Below are 14,702 nucleotides of genomic sequence, written 5' to 3' on the forward strand. Positions count from 1 at the left end.
ATTTTTTTGGGCTCCAAAATCACTGCCGATGCTGATTGCAGCCATGAAATTAAAAGACGCTTGCTCCTTGGAAGGAAAGTTATGACCAACCTTGATAGTATATTAAAAAGCAGAGACATTACTTTGCCAACCAAGGTCCGTCTAGTCAAGGCAATGGTTTTTCCCGTGGTCATGTATGGATGTGAGAGTTGGACTGTGAAGAAAGCTGATTGCCGAAGAATCGATGCTTTTGAACTGTGGTGTTGGAGAAGACTCTTGAGAGTCCCTTATACTGCAAGGAGATCCAACCAGTCCATTCTAGAGGAGATCAATCCTGGGTGTTCATTGGAGGGACTGATGCTAAAGCTGAAACTGCAATACTTTGGCCACCTCATGCGACGAGTTGACTCACTGGAAAAGACTCTGATGCTGGGAAAGGTTGGGGGCGGGAGGAGAAGGGGACGATGGAGAATGAGATGGCTGGATGGCATCACCGACTCTGTGGACATGAGTTTGAGTGTACTCCGGGAGTTGGTGATGGACAGGGAGGCCTGGCGTGCTGTGATTCATGGGGTCGCGGAGAGTTGGACACGACTGAGCGACTGAACTGAACTGAAAGGATTCATCACTGGATTCTCTATTTCAATTTGTGTTCAGCTTCTGGCACACATCTACTGGGAAATAAAGCAAGGTTCACATATTTGTGTTTGAGGTTCCAGGCAAAACTCTGCATCATGATTCTAACATATCCTTGCTTGTAACATTTTCTTAAAATCCATGCCTGCGAGACACCGACATCCCTGCCATTCACTGGTGGTATTTTAGCTCTATGAGAGTCCAGAGTGAACTACAAAGGACTACAAAGGGAGTACAAAGATCCACTTGGGTTCAGTTCAACTTTGGGTCCAGGAAATCTTGAACAAACGCATGGAGAAGTCCCTGGTGCCAGCATCCCTCTGCTCTGGGACCACCTAGCACAGGAGCACCCAGGGTGAGGCTTGCATAGTTGTCATTTGTGTAAAAAAAACAAAACACGGGGCAGTCTTCCAAGCAGAGTCTGAATGTGCTCAGCTCTGTTTATTAAGTATCGTCTGTGTTTAGTCCTAGGTGAGCACACGGAGGGTGGTCAATGGCTATTTGTGGGGAAATGTTGATTGTGTATCTTTGGGTGTCTCCTCGGGCGCCTAGGGATGAGCCTCCAGTGCAGGGAGAAGAGTACATGGCCCCCTTGCGACATCTGCCAGAATCACTTTCTGCTTACAAAGGGGTAAAGGCGGCTAAGAGAGACATGGAAACCAGGGAGGCGGAGGTTTCATTCTGGGGGGACTGTGGAACCAGAAGTCACGGAGGAGCCTAGAAATGAACTGGTGCCACCTGGGTTGAGTGGAGAGTGAGCCTCAGTCCTGAGCGTGCAGGAGGCTATAATAGCGCTCCTCTGAGTCCCTCTACTCCTGTGTCACCATGGTGCCTGGACCATCACAATATAATAAGGCAGAGATCGCTTTTTGTTGTTGTTGCTAGAAATTTTTCACGAGACTGTTTCCTAAGAAGACCAATCACAAGAGGACAAAAGCCATTATTACTGCTAGGATGCGTCCCTCCATTCATTGAGGAATGAAAGAGATTCCCAAGTGCTAAGGCTCCAGGTGCTTCCATCTTCCTGCAGCATCTCAGCAGGAAGAGGCATACACTGAGAAAGGTGCAAAGTATAGACGAGAGCAAGTGACATGGACGACGACAGCAGCCACCACTACCAACTCTTCCGTAGCTGTGGCCACGGCTCTTCCCATGTTTCAGATCCTGTCCTACATGCTTTACAATTATCAACTCATTCAATTCTCACAACAGACACAAATAGACAAGAAATAAAAGGATGCAAAAGGATTTATGATGCCAACATTAGTTTTTTAAAAATATTATCATTACCTCCATCTTACGCTGAGCAAAATGAGCTGCAGAGAGGAATACATTCTAGTCACTTGGCATTTATATAAATTGGGATTTATATAAAACAATACGATGAAGAAGATAAAATGGAATCATAAAGTATTCAACTAATTCAAAAGAAGGTGGAAAAAAATGGAATAAATATCAGTTGGGATACACAGAAAACAAATATCAAGATGACAAATACCAATTTAATTTAAACTTAAACTTATCAATAACCACATTAAACAGAAACAGGCTGAATATCCCAATTAAAAGGATATTTAATGCCCAATGGCAGAGATCTTCAGGTTGGATTTAAAAAGGCAGACCTAACTCTATGATCCCTGCAAGAAATACACTTCAAATCTAAAGACACAAATAGACAAGAAATAAAAGGATGCAAAAGGATTTATGATGCCAACATTAGTTTTTAAAACAATCTGGAGTGTTTATATTTATTATTGTCATGCCAAATAAATTTCAGGGCCAAAATATTGCCAGGGATAAAGATCAATTTATAGTGATAAAAGGGTCAATTCATCAAGAAGATATGGTCATTTTAAATGTTGACGCATCTAATAACAGAGCTTCAATATGTATGACGCAAAGATGGACAGCTTCAAAATATATGATGTAAACATGGACAGAACTCTCAAGCAGAAAGAAATAATGCCACGATTATAGTCAGACTTCAATGATTTACAGAAAATCAGTAAGAATTTAGATGATTTAAACAACATTGTCAGCTAACTTGATTTAATTGATCTAATTATAGAAAATAAGCCCATGGGAAATAAAGTGGAATCCCAAGTATATGCAATTAGGTCATTCTAGGTAGTGCTGATTGAGAGACTATGTCAAAACGAGTGGTGCCTTGAAGACTCATGGGACAGGAAGAGCGATGCAATCGTTTTGAAGAACAAGAAGTCTAGAGCAATGGGGCAGCTAAAAAGATGGAAGAGGAAAGGGGACTTTAAGAAACGTGTCTGACAGTTCTGTCAGTCATTTTGAAAGTTCTTTTCATTGGGTATATAGGTCTGAGAACATTAAAGGTGTTGCCCCTCTGTCTTTCCACTTGCAATGTTTCTCTAAGCATTTTTAAATCTTTATTTATTTTGGCTGCATTAGGTGTTAGTTTCAGCATGCGGGATCTAGTTCCCCGACCAGGAGTCAAACCTGGGCCTCTTGCATAGGGAGCATGGGGTCTCAGCCACTGGACCACCAGGGAAGGCCCTCACTTGTAATGTTTCTAACAAGCACTGTTTCTTTCTTTTCAAAATTTATTTTTTAATTGAAGGATAATTGCTTTATAGAATTTTATTGTTTTCTGTCAAACTCAACATGAATCAGCCATGGGTGTACATATATCCCCTCCCTTTTGAACGTCCCTCCCCATCCCACCCCTCTGGGTTGATACAGAGCCCCTGTTTGGGTTTCCTGAGGCATACAGCACATTCCCGCTGGCTATCTATTTCACACATGGTAATGCGAGTTTCCACGTCACTCTCCATACATCCCACCCTCTCCTCCCCTCTGCTTTTTTGTTCTTGTGTGTGCAACATTTTGTTGTCCTCTGGCTGCTTTTATGATTTGCTCTTTATCACTGATTATTAGCATTATACTTACACTGTGTTTTACTATATTTTTTTTCATGTTTCTTAAACATGTGTTTGTTGAACTTTTAGGATTTAAGTTTTATAGTTTTTATTAAAATAAAAAAGTCAGCCCCCAAAAAAGAAGAATTGCTGTAAATTTCTTCTTCTTGAGTGGACTGTGGTTCACTGAAAGAATTCCTAGTGGAGCCATGGGAAGCTTTGTATTTTATTCATGTTTCAGGTCCTCCGTCAAGTTGATTTCTTTCATTTCAAATGGAAAGAAATAATACAACTCTAGACCTGGCTCTGATGCTTACTTACTCTGCTTTGGACAAGTGTGCTCACCACTATAAACCTCAGTTTTCCTATTTGTAAAGCGGACATTCATTCGTCCATATTTATTTATATAGCAACAAATTTACTGAACTTTTAGTACAGTCAGGCCCTGTACTAGCTTCTTTGAACAAAGAAGACAAATGCCTCTGCTGATAAGGAACTCAGAGGCCAGTGGGGAAGACAGACAATAACAAATTAAGTGAAGAAATAGCGGGTATGTGAGATGACTGTAAGTACTCTGGTGAATACAAAGAAGGGTGAGAGAGAGAAAGGTAGAGAGAGGACAAGTGGGCCAGGAAAGGCATTCTGATAAGGTGCAGAGAGGCGTGGAAATCACGGCGGGTCATGTGGATATCTGGGTGGCGGAGAAGGGACTTCCAAGGCAGAGGAAACAGTGGGGACGAGGGCCCTGAGATGAGGGTACACGTGAAGTCTTTGGTGAAGAGCAAGGGGGCCTGTGAGGCTGGAGCCGTGATCAAGGTCAGACAGGCAGTGGAGTCGTTATCAGATAGGGCCTTGGAGCCATGGAAACAACACTGACCTTTATTCTAAATGAGCTGGGGGAATCGCTGGAGATTTTCCAGCATTCAAGTGATAGGATCTGACCTTTGTTTTTTAAAAACATTACACTGGCTTCCGAGTGGGAAATAGCTGATAGGAAGCAAGCGCAGCAGCCAGGGAACTGCTTACGAGGCAAGTGCAACCAGTGAGGGGGCGCAGTGGTGGTGATGAGAAGCTACACTCTAGATTTACCTTGAAGGTGGAGTGACGAGGACTTGATGCGTGAGATGAAGGGTGGGAGACAGAAACATGTCAGAGGTGACTCCAAGGACCCTGGTGTGAGCACCTGAGTGAAGGGCAAGACTATTCATTAAGATGGAGGAATAACGATACCAGATCCTTGGGAGGCTGTTTCAGGGATAAAATGAGATAATGCAAATGCACGTAATTCCAGAACCTGAGAGTATCATATGGATACAACAGATGAAAAATTAGAAAGTCACTGAAGAGTTGCTCATTCTCAAACATCCCCAGTACTCATATCTTAAAGCCAAAGACCAGTGCTGATTTTCTCGCCGACAATTTCCCATTCAATAAAGAAAGCTATTCAAACGGCCCAGTGGCTCATTCCAGGAACCACAGTCCACACAAAAAAAGAGTAAGTCATAGTAATTCTGTTTCCTTTAGAATTTTAACAAACATTGAAGTAGATACAATTTATTGGGTCAGCCAAAAAGTTTGTTCCATTTTAAGTAAAAATTAAAAACATATTTTTCATTTTCACCAAGAACTTCATTGAACAATGTATTCACTAATCAAACAAACTTTTTCACCAACCCAATACAATCTCAGCTGTAATTCTTAAAAATTCCTTTCTCTCATTCTCTAAGCTGTGACACCATTCTGATATTTCTATCCTCCTTCCCCATATAATAGGGCCTTATAAAGCTATTTTAAGTTCAAATGCAAAAAAATATGTATATAGTTGAGAATATTTTTATTTTCCTTGCATCATCCCTTGAATAGCTAAGGTCGTTGTGATTTTATGGCACAGGAGGTCAAACCATGTTTTAAAGCAACCACCATTCACTTTTCAGAGCAGCTCTATGCCCTCCTGGTATACTTCCTGACAGGGGTAGTTTTTAAATGGCAGCTATACTGTTGCCTAGAAAATCCCATGGATGGAGGAGCCTGGTAGGCTGCAGTCCGTGGGGTCGCTAAGGGTCGGACACGACTGAGCGACTTCACTTTCACTTTTCACTTTCACACATTGGAGAAGGAAATGGCAACCCACTCCAGTGTTCTTGCCTGGAGAATCCCAGGGACGGGGGAGCCTGGTGGGCTTCCGTCTATGGGGTCACACACAGTCGGACACGACTGAAGTGACTTAGCAGCAGCAGCAGCAGTAAACTGAAATAGCTGTGGAGCTCATCAGTAGTGAGTTACAGATTTCTCCTGTCGTCCATAAAGTCAAGATGGCCTTAAATATGTTAATAATTCTACAAATGAATCAAGAGAAAAATTACTTAACCCAGATTGGTTAAAGAAATCAAGAGCGTGTAAGAAATAGGAATTCGTCTGATGAGGAAAGGGATATGTATGTCAAGTGTTTGCAGTGGGATTAAAGAACAGAGTGTTTATGAAATTCCTATTCAGAGCTTCAAAGGGGCTTAGAAAGTGGGGTGAGCTACTGATCTTTTCAGGGAAGTTTTTTTTTTTTTTTTTTTGCAGCATGGTTAAGGACAGATACATCCATTCACATTCTCTTTTTTGTCTGCTTTAATCTCTTCACTTTGCCCTTATCCCCTCCACGCTGCTCACTCCTGTTCTTGTTCCTTTAGCAAATATTTACCAAGTATTTATGAGACAATGTCTGCTTCAGACCCAAAACCTGTTTCTGGGTGCCACAGAAACCCAACAGAATTCTCAAATCCTTTGTCTTAAAAGTAGGATGTTTACATTGAACAAGGAGAGATTTTAGGGAGAAATCCCATTTAACATTTTGGGAATAAGTGCCAGGAATATGATAAGGAGGAAAAGCTGACCTCAGAAACATGTCACAAACATTTCCGTGAGTTGCTAACGTAACTGAAGTAAAGCTGGATGCCCTTCAAGATGGACGGTTGAAAAAGGACAGAGCATATAGCAGGGCCCTGGCTCACTCCCCTACCCTTTGCAAGGCCACAGGCAGAAGAGCTTTGCCAAAATCCCACCTCACACTCTAGGAATAGTCTGGCCACCAGACAATGCCATGGAAATTCTTCAAATCTAAGCCAGAGCCCAGGTTCACTACCTGGTCCTTAGTTTGTGGGTTTGCTTCCTCTGGAGTTCCTCATATCTGACCCCCTCCAATGCCCTGGCTGGTAAGTATCTATCTTTTTCTCAAATCTTGAGCTTTCTCTGCTCCCTAGAATCTAGAAGCAACAAGACCAGAGTGCTGCTCTTTACTCGGATTGCAGGCTGCCGTGGTCTGCTCAGTTGCTGGGATGTGAACCGCCTATCCTGACCACGTGCCTCTGACCTCTCATCCCTCTGGGCTTCTGTTTAAACCTGTCTTTACCAGTGGCAAGTCCCTGGTATATGGTGTATGAATTCCCCAAATCTCTAGCACATAACCAAGCTTCAATTTTCATGTCAGTTTTACCACTTGAAGCAGAATGATAGCTGGCTGGCTGTGGTACATGCAGAATCCTTGGAAAACAGCCCATGCCCTTTCACTGGTTAAGCATTCCCCTCATCAGAGTTAAATGGTTCAACTCCTTTCTAAGTGATCACATTTTCTGAGCTTGTGGGGTCCAAGCAATTTAGCTTTGGGTGATGGCGCTCAATATAAACCCATGTGTCAATAAACATTTCCTGTACAAACCACTGGCTTGATCTATAAAATAAAACTACATTTTAACAATATTTTTTATCCTACTTGAAATTATTTTATTGGTCATTCCTCTCAAATCTTAAGAAACTTAAGACAAATTTTCCACTTTGTGGTTAATTTAAATGCTACGATAAACACTAAAACGGATTCAATGTGAATTGATTGTTTGAAGGTTGCCTAAGGCAACTGCTCACACATCCTGGATGTGGCTGTTAATGAAGGTGTAAGTGCCATGTGTCGGAGAGTCAGAAAGATCTAGATTCCTTTCAGAAGGTATATGAAGCCAGTAAAACCTCCTAAACCAGAATCACCCAGCCTGGGCCTAGGAAGGTTTTGAATTGTACTGGAAATTTTTTTTAGAAAAGGAGAAAGAAACAACTCTCCTGACAGTTTAGCAAAAATGCAAATACAATAATCGTAAGGATTAGGGAAGTCTCTAGTAAATATCATAGTCATGAATTTTAATAATCTTTCATATATTTCTTTATATTTTCTCCCATGTCATTCTCCAAAGATCAACTTTTTTTTTTAAGAAAGAAATGAATGAAAAAACTACCCCTCAGAGAAGGCGCACTTACCCAGAATGCTTCATATTCTGAGGTTTATCCATTCGGACAGCGAGTTTGATTTTGAGGTCTTGATCGGGGCAGTTTTTGGAGACTGTCATTTTGTGCCACTCTGACTGTTTGGGGCTGTTGGGGGTGGGATGGAGAATAACCTGCAGGGAAAAAAGACAACCACCTTAGCCAGAAAATAGGAACAAGATATGGATATGTTTTCACAGATGAGAAACTTTGCTGCTGAGAATTGAGGGTCTTTATCCTTGCCCCATGGCCAGCAGGAAGGCAGTTAAGGCCTAAACATCAGACTCAAATCCAAGGATCCACCTACCAACCACGGCTGACTGGTGCCATGCAGCCCGGCCTGAGGACAGAAGTGGCATTCTTGGTTTTCTTCTCTCTCCCTGGCTAATTCTGAAAGGGCAGGGATCACAATTTCTGTGATCATGCTTCTGAGTAAAGCAACACAGAAATAAGAATGTACTCCACACATTACTCTCCTCAAAGAAGATGGCTGCATAAAAAGAAGAAGCACCCTTCTATAGTAGAGAGAATGTCTATTCCTTTTCCCATCTTCAGGATTTCTACTGCTATCTTGAGAGGAGAAATCCCTTTAGGGTTGCAGGGGAAGAAGGAAGGGACATGATTTGATGGGACAGGCTTAGAGTCCCACATTTCAACCTGGATGTGACCTCACACAGCACCCAGCTCTGTCCTGGCCCAGAGGGAAGCACACACAGCTTGAAGGACAGGCTCTGAGGAAAGGCCTGTCACCAGGGTGCTTCAGAGATGACAAAGTGACCTGGGTCTTCCATCCTAGCTCTCATTGTCACAGATGCCATAAGTGAAGCCAGAAAGGGACCCACTTATGTAAATCCACTTTTTCATGATGCTACGAAAGAATTCTCACTCAGAAGCAACCTGGGGTCTAGGGAATACGCGTTAAAGAGGAGTGAAGTATTTGGAAAACCCCCTAAACAAAGGGAATGTGAACCAAATATAGGCATGACAAAAGCTGGGCCTCTGCTTCTGGGATGGTAGAGTGCCCTGGTTTGATGTATGCTGTTTGGTCTGTTTTCAAAGCCTCTGTTTTCTCCAGGAGCAGCAAAGACAGCCCCTTGCAGTCTGCAGGAGGACGAGGGAGGAGATGGTCAGGGTCTCAGGGCTGGACACTCTGGCCTTCCAGAGGCTATGTCGGCCTCAGTGCAGTCATGCAGGCTTGGCCTGCACTTGGAGGACTGGAGCACACAGCTTCCTGTGGGACTGAGGAGCAAGAGCTTGGAGCGGAATAGGAGATCATGGCAGGAAAATAAAATCAGCCCACTCTGACATGTCTTACCTGCTGATTTTTGACCCCTTCTGATTCTAGACCTGACCCTTTTTTTAATCCACTCAGTTCTGTCTTTCTGATGAAACAGAATTTGTACATTCTTGATAACCAACATTTGAGTCCTTTTAAGGAAGGAAAGTTATGACCAACCTAGATAGCATATTAAAAAGCAGAGACATTACTTTGCCAACCAAGGTCCGTCTAGTCAAGGCAATGGTTTTTCCAGTGGTCATGTATGGATGTGAGAGTTGGACTGTGAAGAAAGCTGATCGCCAAAGAATTGATGCTTTTGAACTGTGCTGTTGGAGAAGACTCTTGAGAGTCCCTAGGACTGCAAGGAGATCCAACCAGTCCATTCTAAAGGAGATCAGTCCTGGGTGTTCATTGGAAGGACTGATGCTAAAGCTGAAACTGCAATACTTCGGCCACCTCATGCGACGAGTTGACTCACTGGAAAAGACTCTGATGCTGGGAGGGATTGGGGACGGAAGGAGAAGGGGACGACAGAGAATGAGATGGCTGGACGGCATCACCGACTTGATGGATGTGAGTTTGAGTGAACTCCGGGAGTTGGTGATGGACAGGGAGGCCTGGCGTGCTGTGATTCATGGGGTCGCAAAGAGTCGGACACGACTGAGCGACTGAACTGAACTGAAGGTCTAATGACCTGATTAAAATACAAGAAGGCCTGATTTTTCAAAACTGAGGCTGCCAACATTTTTGGATCATTACAGACTTCAGTAAAATTTTTTTAAGCAAGTAGCCAAAACCCTGTAAACAGATTACTAGTAATATAAAAATTAATATAAATGTATATAAAGTATATATCCATGTATATTTTACATGCTGTATCTTTACTTTATATTAATATTGCATTACATATATTTTAAAACATACACAAACAGAAGTTTTTAAAAGACGGGTTAAAGATTAAAAAAAAAAAAACTTCTATTTTCATTTTTTACTTTGTTAATTCTATTGACATTGCCATCCTTGCAGGACCTCAGTTCCCTGACCGGGTACTGAACCTGTGCCCCTGCAATGGAAGCACAGACCACCAGGGAAGTACCCTCAAACTCTAGTTTTAAACATCTTGCTAATGCTGGTGGCCCTGTACCATTCTTAGCTATACGTTAAGGTGCCATGTGCAGGTAATGCCAGGCTCACTGTCAGTGGTACCGGATGCGAATCCGTGGTTCACGGGGACTTAATGGATGACTTCATACTGTTCTGATGGACATCTGCACTGGCGTTATTTTTATCTCATGCCATGGATGGCAGAACTCTTCATCAGCAGGACTGATGTCACCTCCACCGTTTTCACATTTTCTGCGAGACTTGCAATACCAGTATTGTCTTTAAATCATAGCTCTTCTGTAGTAATCTTTTTGGTCATTTGCTCATTTTTTGAGGGTTGATTTAGTTGAAATTTCTATCACAAAATGTTATCAGTTCACTTACCTGGCACTAGTGAACTGTGACATGCCTTGGGACACTGGAAGGAAACCAGCCACAGTGCCACTGGGTTGTAGAGATCCCTCATTATCTTTCAAGATAAAGCCTGTCCCTCTAGGTCAACTCCATCATGTTCCGCATCCTGAGACCCCAGACTGTGGAGGCAGAGAGCGGGCCCTGCTGATCTTGGTGAAGCTGAATCAGCTGTGCTCCTTTGGTCCGAGAGGTGATGAGTCGGGAGAGGGGGTGATGTGTTGGGAAACAAGGAAGGGGAGGAGCTGATAAGGGAAACACCACCAGGGCCAGAACAGCAGCAGGTAAGGCCCAGGGCCTCCTTTTGCTTCTGTTCATTTGGCAAAATCGAAATGGGCACTGGGTACCCAGAGCTCATTAACAGGCCATCCACCATATGGATCCTGGGCACGTTTCCCATTGGCAATATGCTATCCATTTGCTGACACAAATGGCCACAGACCATCACTGTCCGCTCCACAAAGGCTTCTTCCCCCATTTGATCACTTCCTGGGGAGACCTCGTCTCTAGGGTGGATGGAAAGATGAGGTCACTGCAGTCCTCCTCCATCTTCATCCCCACCCTGCCATGGGCCCGAGAGGCTGCCAAATCCTTTGTAAGTGTCAACCCGGCTAAATTATTAGGGTCCTTCTGGGGGCACATGAGTACACAAGAGTCCTTAGTAGTCCAGACACCTCATCTAGACATTCCAGGCTGCTAATCAAGCACTTTGTCATCTCAGCCGCGGTCCATGTGTGCTGTGCTTTGATGTGGTAATGCTGATGTGGGAACACACGCCATCCTGGGCAGTAAGCTGCATGCCAGCTGGCCCCAGCTTCCCTATGTTACCTGGGCATCCAGACAGATCCTTCTGGTGGATGGCGTTACCCTGAGTCTTTACCTGGCTGATCCCCTCCGGCACTTAGCCTGGAAGTCTCTCCTGATCTCTGCATTCTCCTGGCTCAGTGTTTCTGCTCCTCAGACTAGAATACATCCCTTTGCTATGTGTTCCCTAGGTATCTTTCTCTAGCAGAGCACTCACCACACTACACTGTAGTTTCTGGGTTTTTTGTCTCCATCCCTTACATTTTCTGAGGTTACGGATTTTTTCCTGTCATTCCTGCTTGCTCTATGCATGGCAGAAATGACTGGACATGGCAGGCCTGCAATCCTATTTGATGAATGTGTTTGACAGTACTGCAGTGTTGGCAAGAGCGTGGAGAAACAGACATTCCCTCATGTCTTTTGAGAAATAAATTGGGGGTACACTCTTTGGGGCCTCACAGTTGGTATTAATGGTAAAGAATCTGCCTGCCAATGCAGGAGACCAAGGGACACAGGTTGGATACCTGGGTTGGGAAAATCCCCTGGTGTAGGAAGTCACAATCCACTCCAGTGTTTCTGCTTGGAAAATTCCATGGACAGAGAAGTCTGGTGGGCTGTAGTTAGTGGGGCAACAGAGCCGGGCACAACTGAGCAACTGAGCACACATACTCTTTAGGGGACGATTTGGTAGTATCTGTCATTTCAATTTTCATTCAGCAAGATAGTTTTTTGAAATTTATCCTATTTATGTACATAAACATGCAAAGACATAAACTTAAGGTAATTCACAGAGGCATTGTTTATGCAGCCAGAGAGTGGAGACAATCTAAATAAATACATGGACATAGTGTATGTGGCTATGAAAACAAGAGGGAAGTCAGCATATGGTGACACAGACTAATCTCCAAATATCCTGGTATTTCAAGCAAAGTGCTGAGCAATATGTATCCAACTATGCTCTTTCTCTTTCTTTTTATTTTTTTAAGAGAGATATATTCAAAAATGTTTGTACAGACTATGTTTGCACCTCCTAAGAATATCCAGGGAAGAATATACAACACATCAAAAACAAGGTTTTTCCCTGGTAAAAGATAGTAAAGTTAGGTGGGTGGGCTCATTCATTTTCATTATATATCCCTTTTGATTATTTTTTTTTTTAGTATATGAATGAGTTACTTTTTAGTTAGCAAGATTAATAAAAATGAAACATAAAAACACAAACAGAACCAACTAAATACTATTACATGAAGGAACATAGCACCAGAATCTTTGAATGTGGCTGTGTCCTGCTAAACTTGGGAAGAATCGACGCATAGAAACACTTACTCAAGGGGTCCAAGGAATCTCCCCCAAACTCCCCTCCCCCCATCCAGGTGGAGGGGAGCTAGGGGGAGAACAGCTACATGTGGATGTATGACTGAGCCCCTCTGCTGTGTATCTGAATCTGTCAACTGGCGCTGTCTGCTTGCTCAGTTACTAAGTCGTGACTGACTCTTTGTGACCCCATGGACTGTATGCGTAGTCCACCAGGCTCCTCTGTCTGTCCATGGGATTTCCCAGGCAAGAATACTAGAGTGGGTTGCTATTTCCTTCTCCATAGGATCTTCCTGACTCAAGGACTGAACCTGTATCTCCTGCATTGATAGGTGGATACTTTACCGCTGAGTCACCTGAAGCCCCATTAATTGGCTATCTGTTGTTGTCGTTCAGTTGCTAAGTTGTGTTTGACTCTGCAACCTCATGGACTGCACAGCTTCACTCTGCAGCACACCAGCTTCCTCTGTCCTCCACTGTCTCCCAGAGTTTGCTCAAATTCATGTCCACTGAGTGGGTGATGCTATCTAACCATCTCATCCTCTGCTGCCTCTGGTTAAAAAGACCACTTCTGTCACCCAGCTGCTGCCTGTGGAGGTGCTGCCAGCAGAGGGCGCCCGCCCCGCCAGCACTAGGGCCAGGCAGGCCAGCTCCACTGCAAGGTGGAAAGTTTCTTTGGCAGGAACAAAGTGTAAACTACTATCTGGCGGAATCTGTAATGAGACTGGAGGAGAGCATAATTTGCTAAGAGATTAATGGCTGTGAGGGGCTGTGGCAAACTCATGGTCTTCACCCCAACAGCAGAGGAGTTCTATTTTTGCACATGAACAAAATGGTGCAGCAAAAATAGCCCTAGAGATGAGATGACATCATTCCTGGCAAGTCACTTACCTCCTCTGGGCCCAAGAACGGAGGAGGGTAGTGACTGCACCTTCTCCCTAGGGTTCAGATGAAGAGTCAGTGAGGGCTGAGGCCTGGCCAGTGGTAAATATGCAACAGTGCGCGGGTCCCGAATGAGCGGGTGGCTGTGTGTGTCTGCACGTGCATGCACTGGAGGATCCTGCCTTCCATAGCAATCAGTTTTCTCATATTAAAGTAAAAGGCTTTGACTAGACCAGTGGGTTTTAACTTTTCTGAATGGAAACAGTTTTAGGAAGCTGGTGAACACTTGGATTAGCAAGCATTACTATGTCCCCCGCCCCAACGTCTGTAAACAATTTCAAGGGGCTCCTGAGGCCCATGGAATGGACTCGGGCTGATGCCTCCTGAACTTGAGTCTGCTAACACTAATATCCTAGGTCTCTGAGACACTCATGATTCCTGATTCGAGTCTTCATGGAAAAAGAAAGGTTTGAAGAAAAAGAAAAGGCAGGCTCCTTCCCCGACTCTGTGCGTCTCTTTCCCTAGGGATGGAAATGCGTATTTGTCATTTCACAAAGAAAACAGGTAAATCTCTTCTTACTTTAATTGCCCTTCTTTTGTGCGTGTGTGGGGGAAGAAGTTTTTTTGCTATTAGTTTTGTTTCAGTTCAGTCGCTCAGTCGTGTCTGACTCTCCGCGACCCCATGAATCACAGCACGCCAGGCCTCCCTGTCCATCACCAACTCCTGGAGTTCACTCAAACTCACGTCCATCGAGTCGGTGATGCCATCCAGCCATCTCATTCTCTGCCGTCCCCTTCTTTACTTTTGCCTTATTTCCATCTGTGGTTTAGGTCCTAGTAATATGATTCTATATAGCTCTATAGATGAAAACCAGTTAAAGGAGATGAAAAAACAAAGGTACGAAAAAGAAAGTCTGGTTAATGTGTTCTTCCTGGTGTTCTTAGGCGTATGTACCATATGCATGCCTTGAGGTATTCTTCCCTATCCTACAGAGATGATGTATCACAGGCTCAGAGAGGTGAAATGTCTTGATTTGTGTCACACAGCTTTCAGAAGGAATTATACATTTAACCAGCATAAGTGAAATTTACTCAGAGTCTATGTGCTG

At 43.7% G+C, this 14,702-nt stretch overlaps 1 protein-coding gene across 2 annotated transcripts in view; it reads right to left on the reverse strand.

Annotated features, from left to right (window-relative positions):
* CADPS (calcium dependent secretion activator) overlaps positions 1-14,702 on the reverse strand; it is a 484,390-nt gene that overhangs the window by 173,847 nt on the left and 295,841 nt on the right. For both annotated transcript variants that reach the window (XM_088831951.1, XM_088831950.1), the window contains exon 8: positions 7,794-7,933. In XM_088831951.1, coding sequence (XP_088688077.1) covers positions 7,794-7,933 — 140 coding nt within the window. The remainder of the gene's footprint in view (positions 1-7,793; positions 7,934-14,702) is intronic.

The sequence above is a fragment of the Moschus berezovskii genome, chromosome 24 (genome assembly GCF_049115385.1).
Source record: "Moschus berezovskii isolate FMDL1 chromosome 24, NW_MosBer_1.0, whole genome shotgun sequence".
NCBI lineage: Eukaryota > Metazoa > Chordata > Mammalia > Artiodactyla > Moschidae > Moschus > Moschus berezovskii.